Source organism: Apteryx mantelli, chromosome 1, assembly GCF_036417845.1.
Source record: "Apteryx mantelli isolate bAptMan1 chromosome 1, bAptMan1.hap1, whole genome shotgun sequence".
Lineage (NCBI taxonomy): Eukaryota > Metazoa > Chordata > Aves > Apterygiformes > Apterygidae > Apteryx > Apteryx mantelli.
In genome coordinates this window covers 198,074,223-198,098,270 of record NC_089978.1, presented here as the reverse complement: position 1 = coordinate 198,098,270, position 24,048 = coordinate 198,074,223, and the positions used below count along the sequence as shown (strand labels likewise).

Here is a 24,048-nt window from a genome sequence, read left to right as displayed (position 1 = left end):
ATGGCCTGAATGTAGGCTTCTGTAGGATTTGTTCAATAACATATACTTAATACATAAAAATACAATAACAGCAAACCTTACAAAAAAGATGGGGAATCCCTTGAAAAATTCTCCTTCAAGAAAGGGTGTATTTGCTTAACTTTATTCGCATAATGACTTGATGTTAGCCATCTGTCTACTCTTCCTCAGCTGACTTCAAGCATCTCCACTGGCCAAAGTTCCAAATATTTGCTTACAAAATTAAGGGTCAAGCAAGAGCTATAAATTTTTGAGTATCTTTCCTGACTGACCATATACCATTTTTTTCTTTCTTATGATCAAAGGTGTGAACCCTCGTTTGGTGATATCAGCATCAAAGATCAATGATGCTAACCAGACTGACTCATACTAGATCTAAGACAGCAGATTATAATTAATCAAACAATATCAGATTTCCACCTCCCTAATTCCTCACTAGAATTTCAGTAGGACACACTATTCCTTGACAAAATGAAGATCCTACTTGAGAACAGACATATTTTTGCATTTTTTCCCACATATTTTTAGTTTGAAAAACTAAAAAGTCAAGAAAAAGTCAAGAGACAGAAACAGTCAAGTTCTTTCATGTCCTCTGGAAGCAGAGGAGACTATTTGATGTTAGTGTCTGCTAACCTTCAGAAAGACGAAACTCACATGCCTTAAGATACTGCCACAAATGTATCTGGGTCACTGGTTCAAACCCAGTCAACAAGGGGACTGACTGGAAGTAATTACTATCTGATAATGCCACATGTGAAAATGAATTTGTTCCAAATCTATTCTGACCTTTACACTGGAAAATGTACAAACACACTGCAGCACTGATAAGTTGCTGAGTATTGTGAAAAAATGTCACAACAATTTTTGTAATAAGACAGCTCAGTGTATCAAGGTTGCATCACATTTAAGCTAGGATTTTCAAAAGAGTCCAGGAGAACCAATTCATCAGGATTTAGGCTACAGAATCTATATTCATGTAAGAACAATAAAAAAATCAAAATACTTACTGGAATTCCATGCAATTGTGGCTTGTCTATCAAATTGTGTAGCTCATTCTTTGAAGCTTCTACTTTTTCCAAGTCTGCTGCATCTACCATGTAACTACAATGAAAAAATAGTTATTTATGGTTTTGTCCATTACTTATAGAAAGCTGCACTAAAATATCTGAAATGTGACAAATGTGTTCTCATTGACAACAGCATTAAAATACTCCTGAGTTCTATAAGCTATGCATTTATTAATACAGGAGAATGCACAATTAAACACAGGTGGTGGGAAAAAATGGCCTAGAACAGTGTTTGGAACTTGCAGGTTATATACCTGAGTTTGCCGGATGTGTAAAATGTTCTATTTGTATTGCATTGAGTCTTTTTATTGAATGGTTTGTCAGATGTAAGCATATTATTACAGACTTTTCTAGGAACAATCTTATTTATTGTCAGGATATTTTCAGTACTATAATCTAACAGCATCACGGTTAAGGGCAAATGGATGGAAGCTTGGACGCTATTAAATATACCTGTATCTGCATCTATAGCTGGTAATGGGAAACAACAAAAATATTTCAAGTGTAGGAAATAATTTTCTGCCAACTGGATAATGTAACAGGTCTCCTTTGATCTTCATTCAGACTCCAATGAAGTCAGAACAAGTCATTCTAATGTGTCAATCTCACATTCAATAAAGTGTGCAAAAACATTCTCCTCACCTCCTACACCTAGGAGTTATCATCAAGTTAAGCTAAACATCTCACAGTAAGAGAAAAGAAGCATGACTAAGAAAAGGGCAAGTGATGAAGGTGGACAGGGATAAAAGCATATCAATATTAATATATATTTTAAAATGCATTTTGTATGTAGATACACTGGAGAACTTACACAACTGCATTGACTCCTCTGCAATAACGCTCCCACATGCTTCGAAATCTTGGCTGCCCTCCAATGTCCCATACCTGCAAGAGGTAAAAACAAAAACAACTGCCATCCTCAAAACTTTTTAAGTTATTTTGAACTACGTAGTACTGACAGAGATACCTACATTACAACAGAAGTCTTACATACAATGTCGGGTGTATTTACACTGCCTAAATGTAGGTATTTTAGAAAGTGACTGTCTTTGGAGATTGCTCTCCTCAGCTCCTTCCAGTCTGAGTGAGACAGATTCATTCACCAGGCAAGTCAGCCCTGTGACTTTAACAGCATCAAATGTCCATTTGGAGAGGTCTACCTTTTTCCACTGACTGCAAAGAAAGACTAGGGAGGCCAGACTAACTCAGACACCGAAGTGAAGTCTATGAATATACAGTCTAATACCCACAAATAGCATCATTGTAAGAAAACAGTTATTAAGTTGCATTTTTAATGGGCCTAGGGAGATCTGAGATAAGAATGCACCAGGCCTTCAGTGGGATAAAGAAAGATCTTAAGTAAATAAAGAGTTGGTTAGAGAGCAGAGCAAGTCCGAGTAAAGGATGATATAGTCTAGTGACTCCAACACTTTCACAGCTCTCCCATTTGTTCATCAAATGTGCTTTAAAAGACACATGGATTAGCTGATCAGAACCAGAAAGGAAACAGTAGTGTAGGATAGGCCTGAAGTGATTAATCAGTGAATCTCATGGAAAGGGAGCTCAAATTCTGCTTGGAATTATATAAAGCTCCAATCCTGCAAATATTTATGTATGCTTTTAGTGTCTGGCAATCCCACTGAATTCCTTTATACTGAAGTGCTAGCACATTATTTTTCTCTACAGGGGTTACTTATTCTTCTTTTGCCTGCAAAAATTCAGTATTTTGGATAGATGAGAATAAACTTTACAGTTTATGAAGTCAGTGTGAACCAAAACTGTCTCCAAGATCAAAATACCAAAGCAAGGATATAAATCCTGCAAGCAAGGTTAGAGCTCTTGAAGCTATATCCAAAGAGCTATGTTACAGGTTACACGCCTATTAAAATAGTGATGAATATTCAAAACAAAGGGAACATATTTGTTATCATGTCAAGGACAAAGAGAAATAATTACTTCTTATTTCAAGCAGATTTTGCTATCAAAGCAATATGCTTTATATACCAAAAGTAGGAGGCATATCCATTATAGCACAAATTGGATTTGGAAGTAACATACACAGGAGCAAAAGTTTATGCCTTCCTAATTTCCTTAAAAGTTGTTTTCATATTTATACTTTCTAAATTCAAATATATTAAAGCTGCTGTGGCAATAAAGACTCGCACAATAGAGTTAGACTTAACAGACCCTTGGGATTAGGTCTTTTTCAACTACTGCGGACTATTTTTTTTATTCCACAGTCCATAAATCATATTTATGTATCAATTTCTCTGTCATTTTCAACACCTTAGGTTCATATTTTAGAATGAAATATTTCCCAATTCACCATTAAAATCATTCGCTGATTGATATCTTACTGATCCTTCTGGCATAAAATTAATATACCACATAAATGTAAATTGCCTTTGATCCTCTTTATAAGATTAAGAGTTATACACATTAAAGAGAGCAGAGTGAACTTCTGAACATGAACTGGATATCAATTATTATCTGCACTGACACCTGAGGGACTGTTTCAAAAGTCTTAATAAAATAAACCATTTATTTTTAAAGCTTGAAAGAGATGAGTACACAGTTCAATACTATGGCTAGATGAGAAACCTCACACCAACACTAATTGTTCCAATAACTCATCAGGACCTTGAAATTATCAGTAACCATCTGGTGCACATCTGTGCCTCTGGAAAAAGGAACCAAGTTATTTTCTTGGTAGATCAGAAGAAGAAGAAAGAAGGGGAAAGAGGGCAGGGATGTATAGTATTAAGATTAGATTTTCAGAGACTGATAGTGATTATTCCTTGTAGCCAGAAAAATCTCCAAGATGATGTGGCTTGGACTAACCACAAAATAAATGAGATAAAGAAATATTGGTTTTGTGCTTGTTTGATGATATATTGTATCTATACTATATTAGAGTGCATTGCAGAATAAGTATTATTCTCATTAGGAGAAAGAGTCACCTTGAAACAATAGAAAGATAAGTCATTTCCAGTCAGTTTCCCTAATAATGCTTACAGCTATTCATTAAAGTATGGCATGAAAGACACAAAATAGACTAAGTGTTCTTAATAGTGCTTGGAACTCAGTTAATATCAATATGTTCAGTTAAAATTATCTGAAATGGGGAAGGAAAATAAATTGATGACATAAGAAACATTTCCTCACCTCCTTCCCTATCAAAGTGATTCCAGGATTAACTTTCTTATACTTTTTATCATATTGAATAGCCTACAACAGTTAGCTACTTTATTCAAAACACAAATCTCTGCCCTAAACAATTTTCAATCTAAATGACTGAACAGACAGAACTGTGAGAATACCAGATGCACCCCAGAAGGAAAGGCCTTAGTGTTACAGATCTTTTCCTGCATGGGACTTGCATGCTTTTGTACATCACTTGTTTTTGTATCACAGTATTTAACACACAGGTAAAAGTATATTCTGGGTGTGAACTGGGAGAGGGGGTAGAACTTAACAGCAGAGTATACAGCTAGCTATAAAAGGAAAAGTTCATTTTGTCTGGATTGTTTTAAAAATACACTCGATTTCAAATTGCTCCCATGGCTTTTGTTGGTCCCTCAGGAACAACATTTTCACAATACTTTATAGGTAATTTTACCTCTAGATGACCAGCTGATCTTAAGAACCAGAAAATGCCCACAGAATGACTATCATACAGGAAGAAAGTTCTGGTTTCTTTGCTAACCAATGGTATTGTCTCAGAGGAGATTAAAACCTCAAGGAGTTGTTTTTTAGGCTAAATCTCAAAGGCACACATCTTATTCCTATTGCATTTTATAAATCACTGTTTTATTCACTCCTGTCTATTTCTGTTGAGCAGTAATTCTTACCATGCTTGCAGGTCTACATTCTCATAAAGTAATGCAATGTTTTAATTTGTAAACTAGATTAATCTCTATAGTTTGGAGTAACCATTTAACACAGCACTTATCTGTTAAATCAAATTCTTCTAAGACGGGAATCTCTGAATATGCCTCTTGTTCAATTTCCACACTTCATGTGGCTCCAAAGCTCCTTCCTAAGACTGCAGCTATCAGTTATTTTTAAGAAGCAAATCTTTTTCTTTTGCACAGAGGCATATCATGACAGTTGAGCAAAATTGTAGTTGGGGGAATATGTTCAAAGGTTTTTGAAAGTTTTCAGTTACAAGAGGGCTTATTAACACCCTAGCTGTGTTTCTTTTAGCTAGCATGTATTGTGCGAGGGCTTGACAATTAATGAGAAAGTTGCAGGAAGGGAAAAGTAGTATTTTCTAGATGTTAGTTTTTCTTTTTTTTTTTCCAGGCATTCTGGGTAAGATTTATCTTGGTGACTGTGATGTCTACAACGAGGCATTTGTATCTAGACGTCAATGTGTGGGTTCAGTATCTAAGATCCCACTGTAGTCAGTGAAGTCTAGACAGCTGTTCAGCTGACCAGATGGAGATGTCTTCTTTAGGATGACAGAATTATGCTCTAGGCTCTGTTGACAGTACTGACTAGATCCCCACTGTTAAGGGAGCTTAACCCTCATGCTGACATAGAGCTATTTATATTCAGGCATCTTAATCTGCAAGCTGAATCTGACACTACATATCCTTGAACTCAGAAATGTATCTTTCTGATTGGAAGTATAAAATAAAATATCAGCCATAAAACCTTAAGTCCTGAACAAATAGGTGAGGAAATCCTAAACACAGGGAAACGTTTGGTCAGAACAGTATTTGTTCTAACACTTTAAATGTAGCACCAGCAATGCCTGACATCATGTTGTACACAGACAAGCACATGTTCTGACACACAACTGAAGAGCTAGTACATAGACAGTAAACACGCTCATAACATTCAAAGCCAACTCAAATGGATGAAGTCAGGCAGTGACTTTAAAGTACAGGCTTCATCTCTCCCAGCTTCAGCTACCTAAAATGTAGGCATCTAATCCAAGTGACTAAGATCTCTCTACGGTTACTGAAGAGCTCTGTGGGCACCTACAGCAGGAAATGATTGCATCCACCTTGCATATCAGGTGACTCATTCCTGCAAAGCACCCACTGTGCTTCAAAGAATGTAGTTTAGACAACCAGCTCAGGCTAGTTTCTTTATTTCTGCCGGAGGTAGGGGAGACAAATCCTAAATAGTCCTAAAAATCCTAAATAAATTATCACAGAGTGGAATCTTCATTGAGTAATGGTCAGCTTCCTTGTCTAATAAATGGGAAGAATAAAAAGAGCTAAATCAAATAACCTTATAAATGTTCATAAATTGTCCTGTGGATACAAAACTAGCATACTTGTAGAACTAGTCATGTAACCTATGAGGGAAGTTACAATATCCCAGTAGATCTGTTAATTGCACTTCTTATTTATGTATCAACCCATATTTGTCAAATACCTTTACAGTTGCTCTCAGAGCTGAAAAAAGTAATTTGCGTGGCCACATTTTCTGCAGGCAATACTTCCCAGGACACTATGTTCTTTGAAATCAGTCTTGTCCCTTTAAAAAACTCTGCTGGTATTCCTAACTGGTGCTAAAGCCCAAATTTTAAATATTTTGGCAATTAGGTATTTTATTTTAGTCATTTCAGACAGAAAAAAAAACTTATATGCATATTCATGTAGATTATAATTATTTAATTTAATCATAATACTTTCATTAAAGAACTCAAAGAAAGACATAGACTTGGGACACAAAACGGCTGAATATTTTCAGTTCCTGAAAACAGGCTCAGAGACATTTTAATGGAAGGGGTTACTTCTCAACCATCAGGCCATCTTTAGCATTTTATCAGAAACACAGCACACAATGTCAGAAGGATCAACAGCTGGATTTCAAATAGGATACAAAAGCTAATTCTGTTCTCAGTGACCATTTCTGAATCTAGTGTTGTTTATATCCACACTGTGTTCTAAGGAAGAGCAGAAAAGCACCAAGGAGCCCAGGTTTTAAGACAAAACTGTAACCCCTCAATTAAGATGCAACACACCTCTCAACACACAGAGCCAATCCATCCTAGTCTCAGCATTGTGTCTTCCCTCAAGTAGAAAGCCCTGATTCTGCGCGATCACCTGTAACCCTTTGTACCTTTTCACATGATCAAGAGCCACTCTCCAAACATCAAATTCCAAGAGATTCTGGCGAAGCTAGGCATATAGCAGGTATAAGACATGGGCAGAACTTGTATTTGGTAGACTGACAGCAAGGAGACCAAAGGCAAGGCCACCGCTAGCTCAAACAACCAATCAATAACTACTGTAGTGATTATTAATTTCGCTTGTCCTTGAAGAACATATACCCATGAAAGTAAAAATGAATCTTCACTCGAGCAGAGAAAAGCCAGTGGGATGCTCAACAATGCATATGCTGGGAAAAGGTACTGTTGTGTTGGCAGATTAGAAAGGAAAAGAACATTCTGCCATGCTAATTTAAACCCACAGAGCAGCTCCCTAGGACTCTTCTCGTGCGTTCTTCATGCCCTCTGCCAGTCAGGTCTGAATTGTCCTGACATATTCTCAACATTTATCAATGAGGCAAAGCTGCTGAGAGAGCTAATCAAGGGCAGCATTTATGGATCCCAGGTGTCCTGACAGGCTGTTGGAATAAAACATGTGTTTATATAAGTTGCAGATAACTTCAAGCTGAGAGTGGATAAAAATTCTAAACTATCTGGACCAGTTACAGGAACAGTCTGAAATAAAGAAGCCGAAATTTAATACATGCAAGTTTAAGTGCTATATTTAGGCTGAAGAAACAAAACGCACAAAACCAAAATGGTAATAACTAGGCAGAGATACAGAAAAAAAGGCTCTCGAGCATTTCACAAGCTAAATATGTGTCAACAGTGTTATACTGCTGCAAATTTTACATCAGCATGTACTAACGGAAGCATCCTATGTATGACTTTGGAAGTATTTACTGTATCATCCTCAGTTTCAGTGAGGCTCCTGTACTGCATGGAGCATTAGACTACAGAAAAGAGGCAGACAAATTTGAAAAAGTCCAAATCAGAAAAAAGGGTGAGAAAAGATTTTGGAAATATGACCTATAAGAGGGGAAAAAAAAAGAGAAAACACAATGTTTCAAAGACTTGCAAAAGAGGCAGCGTTCTTTATGGCCACCAGATACAGAACAGAAGAAAAAAGCAGCTCAATTTATGACAATGACAGCTCGTATCAGATATTAGCAAAAAGCTTTCTAACACTTAGAGTGAAAGAACATGGTACAAAACAAGGGATATTGTGGAACCTTCTTCATGGAAGAACAAATTTTCAAGAACCAATTATTCAAGTAATAATTGATTCACATCAAAGCATATGGTTTAGACGGTTTTGTGAGATCAACTCTTACTCTCCATCCATTTTTAGTGGTCTTCTCAGTTACTTTGAATAAATAATTAAACATTCAACACTGCCTGTCCTGACTCTGGACACTGGCCTCTGGCTCATGTATGTGCCCCGATCCCTGTAGACTTTTCCATCTAATGCATTATCTTGTCTCACATTCTCTTCAAAGCACAGTTCCCAGCAAAGACACAGTCTCCAAAGCTGCTCTTGCCTAAACGTCAGATGGAAAGGTGCTTTAATACTTTTCCTTCTGCTTCTTTAAATCACTAGCATACTGAGTATTTCTTCTACCTCAGCCACTTTTTAACCCTCCTTTAACTCCTTTTCACAGAATCACAGAACTGTTGTGATTGGAAGAGATGTCTGGACATCGTTCACTCCAACCCCTCTGGTCAAAGCAGGGTCAGCTACAGCAGATTACTCAGGACCTTGTGCGGTTGGGTTTTTAATAACTCCAAGAACGGAAACTCCTGTCTGGGCAAGCTGTTCCAACAATGCTTGATCACCTTCAAAGTAAAAAAGCTTTTTCTTATGTTTAAATGGAATTTCCTGTATTTCAGTTTGTGCCCATTGTCTCTTGTCCTTTCATCATATACCCTGAGAAGAGTCTAGCTTTGTCGTCTTCACTCCCCCCACGAGGTGTTTATATACATAGATAAAATCCCCCCAAGCCTTCTCTTCTACAGGCTAAACAATTCCAGCTCCCTCAGCCTCTCCTCATCTGAAAAATGCTCAAGTCCCTTCATCATCTTTGTGGTCCTTCGCCAGACTTGCTCCAGTAAGTCCACATCTTTCTTTTACTGGGAAGCCCAGAAATGGGGATGGTATTCCAGAAGTAGTCTGGAGAAGGGATCACCTCCCTCAAACTGCTGGTTAGCTCTTCTAATGCAGTCCAGGATGCCCTTGGCCTCCTTTACCAAAAGGGCATACTGCTTGTTCATGATCAACTTTATGTCCACCAGGACACACTGCGTCCTCTTCTGCAAAGCTGCCTTCCAGCCAGTCAGTCCCCAGCCTGTACTCATGAAAGGGGTGCTTCCTCCCCAGCTGCAGGACTTTGCATTTCCCTTTTGTAAACCTCATGAGACTCCTGTTGGCTCATTTCTCCAGATTGTCAATGTCTTTCTGAATGGCAGCACAACCATTTGGTCTATCAACCACTTCTCCCAAGTTTGCCTCGTCTGCAAATTTGTGGAGGGTGCACTCTGTCCCATCGTCCAGGTCATTAATGAAGATGTTAACCCTTCATCCAGTATCAACCCTTAGTATATATCGCTAGTGACTGACCTCCACCTGGGCTTTGTGCTGTTGATCACAATCCCTTGAGCCCAGCAGTACAATCTTTCTTAACTCCCAATTATAAATCACTGGGATACCCCACATAAATTCTTCTTTATAGAAATTACCATGTTTTGACTTTACATCAGCCCAGGTATAGTACGGCCTTTTTAGAGAGATGCAAACCAGCATCTGCTGAAAGACTGCTGGAGCCAGTACAGGCAGCATGCACAGGGGCTGGAATTACTGCATGACATGCAAGATTGTGACATGACAGGTGAGATTTTTATAACTTGCTGAACAGCAGGACGAAGCATTAAAAAGCAGGATGGTTTTGACTCTGTCAGGATGTTTAACAGTGACAACTGAAGAGGAAGAAGTGCAGCAATGGAGGAAACTGGAGAAGAACGCATAGGGCTGTGATCCTCCTCCTCCTTTCTGTCCCAGCAGAGCAAATAGTAAGTAACAAGAAGGGCTGCTGGGCTTGGCTTCCCCCTCCAGCTCGCTCATGTGCTCAGCACAGCCCGGCCTGAAGAGGAGCTGACCTCTAATGGTCACAGCTGCATCCACAGTCCAACCTCTGCAGCCTGAGCCCCCCAGAGCACTGGTCCCTCCAGGCTGCAATATCCGGGGGGAGTGTGGAAACTGTCTGGAAGTGCCATTTCAAGGGAGTAACCTTAAAACAAAGTGCAAGAGCAAGGAAAAGGAAGTTGATCCATCACCTGTGTGTGTTAATGTCCTATGTTGGTCTACTTCTTTTTTACATCTGAAACTATTCCAAGACCATCATTCTGAGAATCAAAGGTTGACTAGTTGGAGTTTCACAATCATTTAAAATAAGTTATGTATGTATGTCTTCTGAGGCTCTAGAAAGTTGGTATGTTAAAAAAAACATGTTTTAGGAATAATTTTCTTGCTTACTGAACAGAAATTAAAGCCAGGGAACCTCATCAAAGCAAAACTATAATTAATACGGAGCTAATCCAAAAATAGAGCAACCCAATCAAAATCAAATCACCATGTGAAGAACAAAACTGTACAGAAATTAAAACTTCAAAATAATTCAGTCATAGAATAAAACAACCAATTATTTGTGAGAAAAAAAAGTGAGAGCCATCAGTTTGGTTATGAACTCCATCAAAACAGTTTTAACAGATACACAAATTGGAGTATGTTAGATATTTTGATGCCGGAAATCATCTTATTATTTAATATCTCAAGCACAGACTCAAAATCTATAAAGTTTTCTGCTTAGATTTCAAATGGTGTATGGTCAGGTCTTTCCCCTTTGCCTCCTTTTTCTTTGGAAATAGTAGGTGACAGGCTTTATAAAATACATTGACAAGGCAAAGTCTGACAATTCATTCCTAAAGCTGACAGGTTTACTTTTCTGATCATGCCCAACTTTGATTAGAGAGCATATGAAATAGGCATCTTCTTACAAATTGTACAGGCCAGCTCAGATCCCTGTTTTTCTCTCAGTGTAATTCATGAAAATACTCATATACACAGGCATGCCAGTGACCATACTATTATACTCTATTAGAGACTAAATATGACAATAAATGTGCTAGCTTATGAAAACAGCTGCAAAAATAGGAAGAAAGTAAAGATTATGGGCTCCACAGTTTTAATATTCTTCTGGAATTTTAATGGAATCTGGAGATAAAATTGTAGTCAAGAAACCAGATGGTGGATGCTGCACTAGCATAGCACCTTTTTCTTAGTGGCCTTTTCTCTTTTTTTCTCATGGCAAAAGAGATAAAATATTATCATCACCTGTTGGTGTTGCAAATTTGTCCCCCTAAGGTGATCAGTCTTGGTCTTCAAGAATGTCATGTTTTCCCTCGGTGACTTTTTTGACCCAGATGGTTTCTCAGCCTTGCTCTTACAGCAAGTTTAATTGCTTCTGTTTGGCAGTGTCCCCTGAGACCTTTCAAAAAGGTCAAATGTAAGACATATCTGCTTACCATGAAGATCATTCCTGACATATTTGAAGGACTTCATAGGTTTAGTAAAATAATGTTTTAGCCAGGAATTTTAATAACAGCTGATATTTGGGTATCATAGGATTTGCCTGCTTGAGAAAGGTAACCTGCTTTGTTGAGATAAAAAGGTTACAGAAAATTTCACTCTAAATCCTAGCTAACTAGACTGCAAATAGCTCATTGAAGCTTTCCAGCAAGAGGCATCTCCCTCAGCATTCTCCAGTCTTCAACTTGTCAACAAATGATGACACTCTTCTTACAGTAAAATAATTTAGGAACCTTTGTTTAGCAGTTAGGCTATAAGATTTTAACAGCTTATCTAGATACAGGAACAGTGACTTACAAGGGTTTCATCTTGACAGGCTTTTAAGGTAAAAAGCTTTCATCTTGACAGGCTTTTAAGGTAAAAAGCGTGCATCTATATACAAGAACTACATTTTCCTAAACTTACCACAAATGTATACTGTTCTAGCAGAGATACCATGAGAACTAGTTGGGATAAACTATTTGCCTATGCAGTTTGGTTTTCAAATCCAACATCTTTTAGAATCTAGTTAACATATTAATGTATCTTAGTATTATCCTCTAATTCCCACAGACTGTATTTTAGAACTTTTCATATAATATGACTTTTGAGATCAAAGTGTAAAACAAGGCACAGTTCCATACATCCCCACAGAAACTCACACATCTCCTCCCTGCAGCAAGTCCTCTCCTTGCAATATCACCTGGGTAAACAACTCCAGTACAAACTTACTAGTCATTTTCCTCATCTACTTGAATTATCCCATCTCAGAAATGCTTTATTTTGAAAAATGTTTACTTGTAAGTGACCTTGGTTTGTCTAGCTGAATGAACCATCAACAGCCTTCTCAGTTTTCTCCATGTCTAGCAATTCTATAGCAGCACCAGTATAGCACCCCAGCTGCTCTTATGTTTCCTTTACATCAACTCTAAATCATGGCCTTATTGTATCTAGTCCAAAGACAGACAGTGAAGGAACTGAAAGGAAATTCTTACTCCAATGGGTTATTTATGAACTATGGCTGCATATGGTAACTATTGTATTGACTGTGCTATCTGTGGACTTCTTTGATCAGGAAGGCAAGGCAGATGAAACGAAAAGTCTATGAAACTTATGTTTAGGAATAATTAAAATGGAGAAGAATCCTCTCCTAGATAAACTGGGAAGCATTGCTAGAGCTCAAGCGGAAGGCACTGGCTCAGTACAAATACACTTTTTTGAAAGACTAGTGAATGCTCTGGCAGTAGGACAAAGAACTTCTGCATGCCTGAAAGAATGATAAGAAAAAAATTACTTCCCGGAGTAAATGAACACTTAAGACAGTTTGACTACTTAAACTGAAATAGCTTCTGCTTGTGGGTATGCATTAGGTCCTTCATATCACAATGCTAATCACAATTTTGTCACTGGTCCAGCATTCATCAATGTAAAGAGGCCAAGAAAGTATAGGATGGCCGTGGGATGCATCTGAATTTGTAAGGCAGTATCTCTGAAGTTCTTGTTGTAAATATGCTTTCTTGATTTGCTCTCATAGCTAGCATACATGTTCACTTGTGTATAGTAACTAGAATCTTGGGGAGAAAAATCTATACAAAAAAAAAAACCCTATACATCAATCAGAGTGTTCTTCTGATATCAATAATGTCCATTGACTTCTCCATAAATTCTCTTTCATAACTAATAGGAATCATGAATTAAACATAAGAATTAGAAAAGCTTAAAAATATCCAAAGTTCATAAATCCTAACAATACAGCATTAAATATTTATTTCTAAAAAATGCTGTCACTGATTCATCTGAATCCACCATCAGTTTGTGCATGCATACTGAACACACAATTTTGGTAGCCTTCTAACAACAGGCTGTGTTAGCTGTGCTTCGAAGTTTGTAGATACCAAGGTGGAAGGATGAAGGAAAGCTTAATTTTTCTCACTAAATGGATAGGTTGCTTTCTTCCTGTCCATACTCCATGTGCTAAGGAAATAAAATGTAGTTTTGCAGCTATTTAAGTCTATCCAGGTTGCCCTGAAATGGGTAGTTTTGCCTGTGCCATACTCCGCTTTCACCCATGGTGGCGGTACCAGCAATCATACAGCTGTTTGAGAAGCACACTAGCTAGGTGTGCTTCTAGGAAGCAAGCTATCTTTTTTTTTTTTTTTTTTTTTTAAGAGGTTGTTTTCAGCTAGATCACCTCGCTGATCTGATCCCTACTTAGCCGTGTGATCACTAGTGCTGATGGAAAAGGGTCAATAGGGTGCTCAGCCAGGACCGAGGTAGAATGTGCAATCTCACCCGGTGGTTTGCTTAAGTTGACTGACATCTCACCTTTAGTCTACGCCACCCTCACTAGGCTGGCCTAATTCCCTTTTACGTTACCCAGAAAGTACACTTGGTTTGTCCCCAAGGTCAAGAAGATCATTCTAGGATTTAGAAGTGCTAGCATGGGCAGAAAAGTAGGTGTGGAGAAAGGATATTTTGTGACTTTTTGAAAAGAGGGGCTGACTTTCCTTTACAAGAAAGAGAAAATGTTTTTGAAAGCAGAATGTGGACCCCCAAAGGAAAAATATTCAGAAGCTTTGATTTTGGTTAAAAAGGCATTATTTTGGGAGAAGATAAACAGGAATGTAAAAAGCTGCTGTTATGCTTAAGTATGTTCTTTGTACAATGGACTTCAACTCTTTGCTCAGCAACACGTGGCTGGTTGTTGAGACATACAGAAGAGGAACCCAAGGCTAGAATTTCTTTCTTTCCTCCCCCCCACCATTTACTGACAAACTCAGTTCTGGACTAAGTGAGGACATTTGTTGCTTCTCTTGAAGGGGTAGGAGCAGATACTTTGAGGTGTTTAGGGTTTGGCATTTGTGCATATACTCAAATGGACAGGGTACAAAGAAAATGGGGAGCAGCAGTTGGGAACATTTGTTGAGGAGAGGCTAATGAAGAGGGAAACTAATACATAAGAAAGACAAGACACAGCTGTTTGCAACGCAGTATACCTTAGTGATATACAGCATAAATATTGCCTATTGCAATCAAAAGAGATGCTCCTGTATACTGAAATTTCCCCTTATCAACCTTACCTTACACATAGTATAAACACTACCACAAGCAAAGCTGGCCACAGAGAAATGAACCAACAGATATGAGGGACAGCTAGGATGATGCTCTATGCACTGTAAATACAGGTGAAAGACAGTGACCAGGTGTTAAACTTCATCACTGATGAAACTGTATGTGACTTTTCACCAGTTTTAAACACAGCATTCACCAGAATCAGGACAGAAAGCATCATGAAATAAGTGTCCATTTACAATGAAAAGCTGCATAATTGTTACCCAGAAGAATGTGCATCTTGTGCAATATTTCTTCTTTCTTCTCAAAGAGCAGTTCAGTTACCATTTACTCTTCTGATTCCTGGGTCCCCTCCAAAAATTGAGCAGTAATTTGGTTTATCTTCCACTGGGTGACTTTAAGCCTGCAATGGTGTACACTTTATGATTCTTTCTGACCTTTTCCACTGCCCTAAAAGCAGTGGAAAAGGTCAGAAAGTGGCTTTGTGCTATCCAGCATTATATGGGACTGGTTGCAAGAACTAGTTTTGAGAGGCTTTTAATTCTGGTCACCTTATGTTTTTCCAGATAAAGTGCAACCGATGCAGGCCTATTTACACTGACATCTAAGTTCCAGAGAGATGCCTGTTGTGTAAAGTAATGCTAGTCTTGACTAGCTAGTCCGGGAGATATACTCCAAAGATTAAATGGATTTCATTACCTTCCATGCATGGTGCCATTAGTTCCTACATATTTGCCTCATACTTGGCAGCAGTACATGAATATAATAAGGGTTTGCAAGACACACTACCAGTAGTGAATTCCATGAAAAAAGGTGCTGAAAAAGTTGATCTTTGGGAACAAACTACACAACAGAGAGCCACTGCACACTCACATTTGTAGGTGTTAATGGTTCAAGCAGCTCCCTGTCCATCCCTGAAGAATTTACAAAAGATTAAAAAAAAAAAAGACAAAAATTCCTTCCATTTCTATATAAAGAAAGTCTGTATAAAGTGGGGGTGTCCTCTCAAAATTTCAGAAGCTTCTCTCCTATAACTCTCACAGGATGTACTTTTCTTGCTACTATATATTTTAATAGAAGCATAATGGAGGTACAATTATTTATATTTAAAACATTAAATTGCTAATATACAAAAGTTGCTCGTTTTGGCTATAAAAAAAGCATTCCTTATTGAAATTTTTTGTATCCTATGAGGACACATTTTTTATTTCAAAAAAAGAGTTTGGTCAGTTTGTACTGAATTTTGCACTGATCATCATATGATAGTCCTTTTTTTTTTTTTTTTTTAAACACATGATCATACACACCCTCTATATTGAAAAGAAGTTTAGGCTTCCATCAATCATTTACCTTTTAGGAAATGCCTGAGATAAAAATACAAGTGCAACCGTATTTTGCCTTCTTGCTCACCTGCTTTGTGATGAGAGTAAGGTCCAGATTGCCTCCCAAACCCAGGCTCTAACTGTGCACTTAAAGACTATTACAGTGCTTAAGTACAAAGTCACAAAATTGAGGTTACAAAGCCAATAATGATTTCCCCCTGCCATTCCCTACCCTTACTGTGGGCCTAGTCTTAAGATGTTCACTACAGCTTTTGTCTTTCTACTATGAAATTAAATTTCATGGGAAATTAAAATCAGACCAGAGCATGGGTAGTGTTAGAGTTTTTATTTCAGCCAAACCTGATGGGCATTTTAAGAAGGTGTATAGGAAGGAGGGTTCAGGGTGAAGAGAGGAAATAGTTGAATAACATGAGACATTTCATTTGGACAGATTTAAAAGACTAGCTGAAAATATTAAGTTGTTACATCTTTTCTAAAAAAAGTGACAAAATCTTTCAAATGTTATTGATTAGGCACTCTAATATGCAAGTGATTGTAGAGGAAGATATTCTACAAGCTTGCAACACAGAAGTAGATACACAATTGAAATGTACAGCTTAAGGCCCTATTGTCATGAAAAATTCTGAAACAGTATACTAAGATACTCAGACCAAAGGAAGAACAAACAGATATGAATTCACAGTATCTATATGGTCATTTTAAGTTTGGCTGATTTTAGTTCAACTTTAACACCTCCCAAGCAAGAGAAATCATTTATTCCTTTTACCACCCCTTTACATGCTCATGGTTTAGAGGGACTGAGTAGATAGCTAGAAAAGGTTTACATTCACATTAGAGGTTACTTCAGAAAATCCTTCCTAGGTTCAGGAATTATACCAGTCTAGAGGGAAAAGAACATTTTTAGAACTGAGGGAGAAAGGAGGGAAAAAGAAGGAAAAGAAAGACTCAGGGAAAAGTAGAGGTAAAAGCAAAAACCTGTATTCATTTCACCTAATTTTAGATAAAAGTTAGGAAACTGATCTAAGCTAATTAGCTAGTCTCCCTTCATAATCAAACAAGAGAGAGCAGTAATGCTAAAGAAGTGATTTATCCTTATTTTGAACTCCTATGACATGAATCACAACCACACTACCAGCATCTATATCCCTCTGTAGGCCTAAGAGATGGTGCCCCAACAATTGACTTATATTACATGTTCTGTTTCTGGAGAGCTAATGTTATGTGAGCTAAATTTCACCTTCCACTGAGATGCCTGAGTCACTTCAGATTTCATTTACAGTTGTGAGAAAGAGTGTGTGTGTGTGGGGGGGGCAGCTCCAGGAGGCAGCTCAGCTCCCCTAATATCCCAGAATTTTATGACCTCTAACCTGAAAGAGTACAACTCAGCTGCGTGACACAGATATCATTAAAACAAATAGATTAATACAGCACAGAAATATAAGTCTACATGCTTAGAAAAGTTACAGTTTTTGAACTAAAAAAACCTGATAAACAAGCTATCATCTTGAACTTGTCTGCTTCCCCCTCCCCATTGTTTCAATAAACTGGGGAAGGGGGGTCACTTTTCAGTATAATTTGTGCATTTGGCAGTACTGTGTGTAGTCAGCATTACTTCCCCTTTTCCTGTCAAATAAATGTATCCCACCTTTCATACAGCAAGAGGATACAATATAAATTGTTGAACATACACAGAGATTTGACTGAAAAGATGCATAAGAAGACAAAACAAGGCCAGGTATACAAAATATTGCAAATTATTAATTTGGATATTTTTCTTTAATAATTGGTAATTATTAGATTAATGTCTTCCAGTTAAAGCAAATATACTTACTTTTGATTCCTTGATCTTATTGACTAGAATTCTTATACAAAATGGATCTCTGAATAATGACTATTAAAAAGAATATTCCCTGTTAATTTTTAGAAATACAAAAAGGAAGAATAACTTCACTCAGTAACTGATTATCTTCCCTGAACCTACTGAATTCTACATTTTCACACTTCCAGTTGAAATAACTTTATTTTTTATAGTTATTCACTGTGTATTAATTCAAACATGCACACTTACCTTTATGGTAACATTTCCTTTTGTTATTTTTCTCATATTGAAGCCTACCGTAGGAATCATATCTTCTGTGAACTGCCCTGACTAGAATACAAAAAAAAATGTATTATAAAATAATTAATAAAGAGCAGATAAGTTTCTCATTTGCAACCTACATATTTTATTTTACAATGTAGTAAAAAAAAAAAAAAATTTTCTGCAAGAGCATTGGCTAGCACTTCAATTAATGCATTGTCATGCCAAGGAAGACAGTTCATTTCAGTTTCTTTAAATGATCTTTTATTCTCCTCAGTGACAAAGATCACCCGAGAAATCACAAGACTTCGGATAATTTTTCATCAGATGCTTGAGCTAACCAGAAAGCAGCTTTGTCAAAATACAATAAAACTGACAACACGAGGGTTTTTCCCTATAGTTTCTCATCACTGCTACCAGTGGTTTAACTCCAAATGCAGCTAATGGTGAAAGAATACTCAATCTAGAAAGTACTAAGTGCGGTCCCTTTCTGTCTGAGTAGATGACAGCAGAAAACTCCCACTGCTAAAGCTAAGAGTAAGATGGAAAGTAAGCACTGGATGGAAAATAAGATGGATAGTAAATAAATACTGAAAAGTATTTTTCCAGTAAGATGGAAGAATATAAGGAACTAACTCAGCACACCCTAAACCCAAAGGAAGTGTCAGATGTCTTCCATCATTAAAAGAAATATTTCTACAAGATAGCAACTTATTGTCAGGACAACGGGAACCTTACAAAAAACCACCCACTGTAGAAGACAGCTTTTAAGGAAAAAGTTGAAGCCCAGCAGAAGATTACTCGTTACTCATTGTTTCCTTCTTCCTTTTCAAAATGTATCATTACTAAAATATTGTATCTCACTAGGAGCAGCACACCAAGATATGTAGAAGGTCACTTAACAGTTATGTCTACACTGAGGGCTAGGAACTCTCTGTAAGGTACACAGTAGTCCTGGTTTTCCAGTCATCCAGAAAGGAGGAGAGGGGGACCTTTTGGACATGCCATTGCCCTTCTGTACCTATCTGCCCATATTCTCATCACCCACCCTTATCATCACCCCCACCTGTGTCCTGGGGTTTTTTGGGGGAAGAAAACCTGGATATGTGGACAAGGAGGAAAGCAGGCCCACTCCAAGAGGACCCTCCCACCTGACAAGTGGGAGCTTCGAGGTTCACCACAGTCGCTGTGCTCCTCACACTGCAGAACCAGCCATCAACTATCCCTACTGCTCTTGCAGGTCACAGTATACTTGCCATAAATTTCTTCTTCACTGTTTGTGGCAGAATGAGAACACTTTACACTTCTAGTTTGTATTCACCAACTAAGATTGACTGTTTTTAATCTAGGACTTAAAAAGCTAACTTTTGATGGTTATTTGCGCCTCTCACATGATTTGGGGTTTTGAAATTAGATCCTTCAGGCAAGAAACAACTTCCATCCATTACTTATTCGATCTTACCTGTGAGAACCTTATTGCTACATTCTGTACTATACATCTTCCCCATCTTTTGTTTCTGAAAGTGTCTTTTTTCTCTTTCCTTGCTTCAGTGACTTGTCAACAGCAGCAGGGAAAAACAGTGAAGACAAATGTACTCGTAGTTTCATACAGATACATGTACCCAGCAGTGACAGAAGTTTTTAATTGGATAAAGTAAGACAAAGCCAATCAGTAACAATCTGCTGTAGCAAGTACTGGCCTAATTTGCTAAAATACGTAGTACATATATTTACAGAGGACAGACATTCACGCAGAGAAACCCTGAGAATGTAATATCATTATTCAAGAACAGGAATGCCTGGAAAACTAGAGAGCTAACCCAGGAAGCTATTTTTTAAGCAAACTCCCTGAAATTAAGGAGTCCATTTTTGTTAGCAAATTGTATGCCATGTGCAATATGTTAAATTGGAAGACATACATCAAAAAACAATCATAATTGCTCTGGTATCGGGGATAGAATGCAAAGAATTAACATCTCCTTTATTGGTCCTTAGTCTTTTCTTCTAAAAAAATTTAATTGTAGTTGAACAGAATCAGCTACAAACTAGTATGTTTACAGTTCTTTATCTTCCTACACAATGAAGAAAAGAAGGTAATGCATTGAATCTTTTGACCATATTACTCCAAAAACTCTGATTACTGTATTTTGTTTCAAGTGTTCTAAGTATCACAAAGCAAAAAAAAATAAAATAAAACAAAAAATTGCTTGCTAAGGAAATTTTACATGACAGATTTTTTGACAGTACTTTTTGTGAATATTCAAGGGGCCATCAAACAATTTTATTGTCATATCTCAATAAAAAACAAAGAGATTACATCCTGACACAGATGAAAATAACTTATGCTAAGAAGTTTGTAATGCCATTCTTAAATGTTGGTGAATATTGCATTGACAATGAATATTGTTATTACCCGTTACTATATCAAAAACAACAGGCCAGATTCTACTTCATTACATCAGTGCACATCCACAGTAAAAAGCAGTGAAATTATCTAAGGTTTCCACTGGTAACAGAGGACTAAATATGGCTCAAACTCTTCAAGGAGGAGACTGTCTCAGAGTGTGTTTATGCAGTGTTAGCACAATAGGGCCTCTGAATATTACTGCAACTTGAACAAATAATTTCTTATCATTTATTTTTATGACCCATTGTAGTTTTAAATGCCCATTGTTTTGTGATGGTTACCTCCATCTCGCCATTCCCTAGCCACATATACAAAAACACACACACACAGTTCCCAATCCATTTGCCATCTCCATATCAACTGCATTCAAGAATAAGCTATTATTCATTGCCTTATCCTAAACTGCTTACTCCCAAATTCTTACCACTCTTCTTTGATGATTACAACAGCAAGTCATCTGCAGACTGAAAGATAAGTTTTTGTAGCTACAAAAATTACTTTTTGTGACAATCCTTAAGTCAGAAAAAATGGATGCCTTTTAGAATATTTTTAAGTTATACATGTGCTGACAAAATCAAACCTGCAGTAATAGCAGTGCTGTTTCATCCATGATGATCTTAGCATGAGAGAGAAAAACACATGATGTCATCCCACAGGTGGTGGTGTATAAATGAGAGGACATTTACTTGCTTAAAGTCTAATGCCACATACTACTATTAGAGCACTGAGGTCTCTGAACTGCTGTGTCCTTATTTGCTCCATTTATGAAATCAATATAAGAAGTAAAATAATTTATTACATTTTTTTCTCCTTCCTCAGCAAAGCATACCCTTGGGAGATGTACACTTCCACATGAGGAGTGCTGAGGCCTATGTTACCAAGAACACCTGAGTGCCTAAAGTCTGAGTTACAATTATTTTCTGTTTATTGATTGCTGATGTCTCCCAAAACATACTTACAGCAGTGCTAGCTGCACTTTCCCTATCCCTTCCCTTTTTCTCCTTCGTTCTCTCTCTCCCCGCTTCCTCACTAATTCATACTCCTGTTCTTTCCCTTAATCCATTAGCGTGTGTTACACATGAAACATACAACAAGCACCATACATCTGTGTCCATCATTGGCTCAATCTCTTTGACCGTAGGCTGCACACCGCCTAACTTTTGTTTGATTTCTTGATCTGACAACTTCTCAGGGTAAGGACTGACTCTTCAAGAACGTCTGGAAGCTCCTATCTCATGGTAGGTGAAGCTACTATAAAGCTAACAGCAGCAATCACCTCAGAGAAACGGGAATGCATTGAGAAGCTTGATGATTAGCAGTTTGCATCTTGTTTGCCTCTTCTGAGAGCAGGAAAGTAAATACTCAGGATGGACCTAAATGCGGAAGGGCAGGCAGCATAGCAAACAAAGATGAGGAAGGTATTTCAGCATGGCTGCAAAATGGAATATGCCATGGTCAGTGTCAAAGTTAGAGATGAACAAGGCCCCAAGGCCACCATCACAGCAGGATGGGAAAGGCAAAATACCAAGGAATTGTGGGAGACATTAATATCGATGCAACTGATGGAAGAATTCAGTCATGGAAGTCACGGCCTTGGAGGAAGCGTGACATTATTGTAATAGAGTCATTTTGGGATACACTGACCACGTAAAGTTAGCTCTGCATTACGGCAAGAGTCTCTGTCTAGGAATCTGCTTTGAGACAGACCCACTTGGTAGTCAGGCACAGGAGACATTTTCTCTCTCTCCCTTAAAATTTTCCAGGCACATCTGAGCCTGCTGTGAGAAGTACGAGGTTGCGAGAGGAACAGGAGCAGCCCTGTCGCCCTCCCTGCGGGACCTCACGGCGGGGGAAGGCCGGCTTCGCCGCGGGCCACGGCGCGCAGCGCCCACCCGTTGCAGGGGCCGCGCAGGGCAGAGCAGGGCTGGGCCCAGCCCCCCGGGACGCCCGCGACGGGCGCTTGCCCCGGCGCCGCCGCCCCACGGCGCCGCCCGGCCGCCGACCCCCGCAGGCCGCGCCGAGCCCGCCAGCGCCCCCCCGCGCCGCGCCGCGCCGCCCCGGGCCGCCGCCCGCCGCTACCGTACCGCCAGCACGGTGAGCAGCGTGGTCTTGCCCGAGTACTGCAGCCCCACCAGGGTGAGCTCCATCTCCTCCTTCCAGAACAGCGAGCGGAGCCACTCCAGCAGCCGGGCCACCAGCGCCAGCATCCCGGCCAGCGCCCCCGACCTGCGGCAGGCGCCCAGCCCCAGCGGCACCGCCTCGCTGCTGGGCATGGGGGCGCGGGGCCAGGCGGCGGGGGGAGGCGCTGGGCCGGGGCTGCGGGCCGGGGGCCGGGCCGGGTGTCTCGCTGCCGGGCTGCGCCGGGAGCCGCGCCGCGCCGCGCCGCTCGGCAGGGCGGCTCACGTGATGGCGCCGCCGCCCTTCTCCCGCTGCCCCTTGCTGCAGACAGGGGAGGGGTTTGGCCGGGCAGGGGCGGTCTGCCGGGGTCGCGGGCGGCCGGCGGGGCCGAGGCGGTGGCGGTGAGTCAGGCACGGGCGGTGGCCGGGGGCGGGAGGGGGAGGCGCCACGTGGGTGAGGTGACGGAGCGTGTCTAGGCCGGGGACGGGCTGGGCCGCGGGGTGCGGGGCGGCCCCACCGCGAGATGGCCGCTGCCGCCAGGGGCGGCCCCGAGGGGTGAAGGAGGGCCAGGGCGGCGGTGGGACCCGAGGGGCGCAGGAGGGTCCGGGTGGGGATGGACGCTGGGCATGGCCCTGAGGGGTGAAGGAGGATCCTGGGTGGGGATGGACACTGGGCATGGCCCCGAGGGGTGATGGAGGGTCTCGGGTGGGAATGGACGCTGAGCATGGCCCCGAGGGGCAAAGGAGGGCCCTAGGTGGGGATGGACGATGAGCATGGCCCCAAGGGGCGAAGGAGAGTCCCAGGTGGGGATGGACACTGGGCTGGGCATGGCCCGAGGGGCAAAGGAGTGTCCTGGGTGGGGATGGACGCTGGGCATTGCCCCGAGGGGCAAAGGAGGGTCATGGGTGGGGATGGATGCTGGGCATGGCCCCAAGGGGCGAAAGAGGGTCCTTGATAGGGATGGACACTGGGTGTGGCTCCAAGGGGTGGAGGAGGGTCGTAGGTGGGGATGGCAGCCGAGGAGGCGGCAGCCTTGCTGGGGCTAAAGGCAGCATTGCTTTGGAAGGAACCAAGTTTTTGGTGCAGGGGGAGTCTCCGAGGGAGACCATGGTGCAGGAGCACCGTCTGGGAGGGGACAGGCTGTGTCCGTGCCAGAGATGTTCCTGGGGAGTGACGTGCAGGTTTTGTGTGAGGGGAGCAGGCTGTCTGTGGCAAACTCGGGGGTGTTTCTCTGCATGGGTGTGGGGAGGCAGCAGGGACTGCACTGGAGCCATCATTTGGTTTCAGTCAGGAGCTTCAGTGGGATGACAGG

General features: G+C 40.1%; 1 protein-coding gene across 1 annotated transcript in view; it reads right to left on the bottom strand.

The window, feature by feature from the left end:
• Positions 1–22,981, bottom strand: part of LOC106495900 (ADP-ribosylation factor-like protein 8B) — a 28,125-nt gene extending 5,144 nt beyond the window's left edge. Inside the window, exons 1-4 of the mRNA XM_067315487.1 lie at positions 22,703–22,981; positions 18,200–18,280; positions 1,897–1,970; positions 1,026–1,119 (exon numbers count right to left, since the gene is read on the bottom strand). Of these exons, the coding sequence (XP_067171588.1) occupies positions 1,026–1,119; positions 1,897–1,970; positions 18,200–18,280; positions 22,703–22,891 (438 nt within the window). The 5' untranslated portion in view covers positions 22,892–22,981. The remainder of the gene's footprint in view (positions 1–1,025; positions 1,120–1,896; positions 1,971–18,199; positions 18,281–22,702) is intronic.
• Between the last annotated feature and the right edge of the window lie 1,067 nt (positions 22,982–24,048).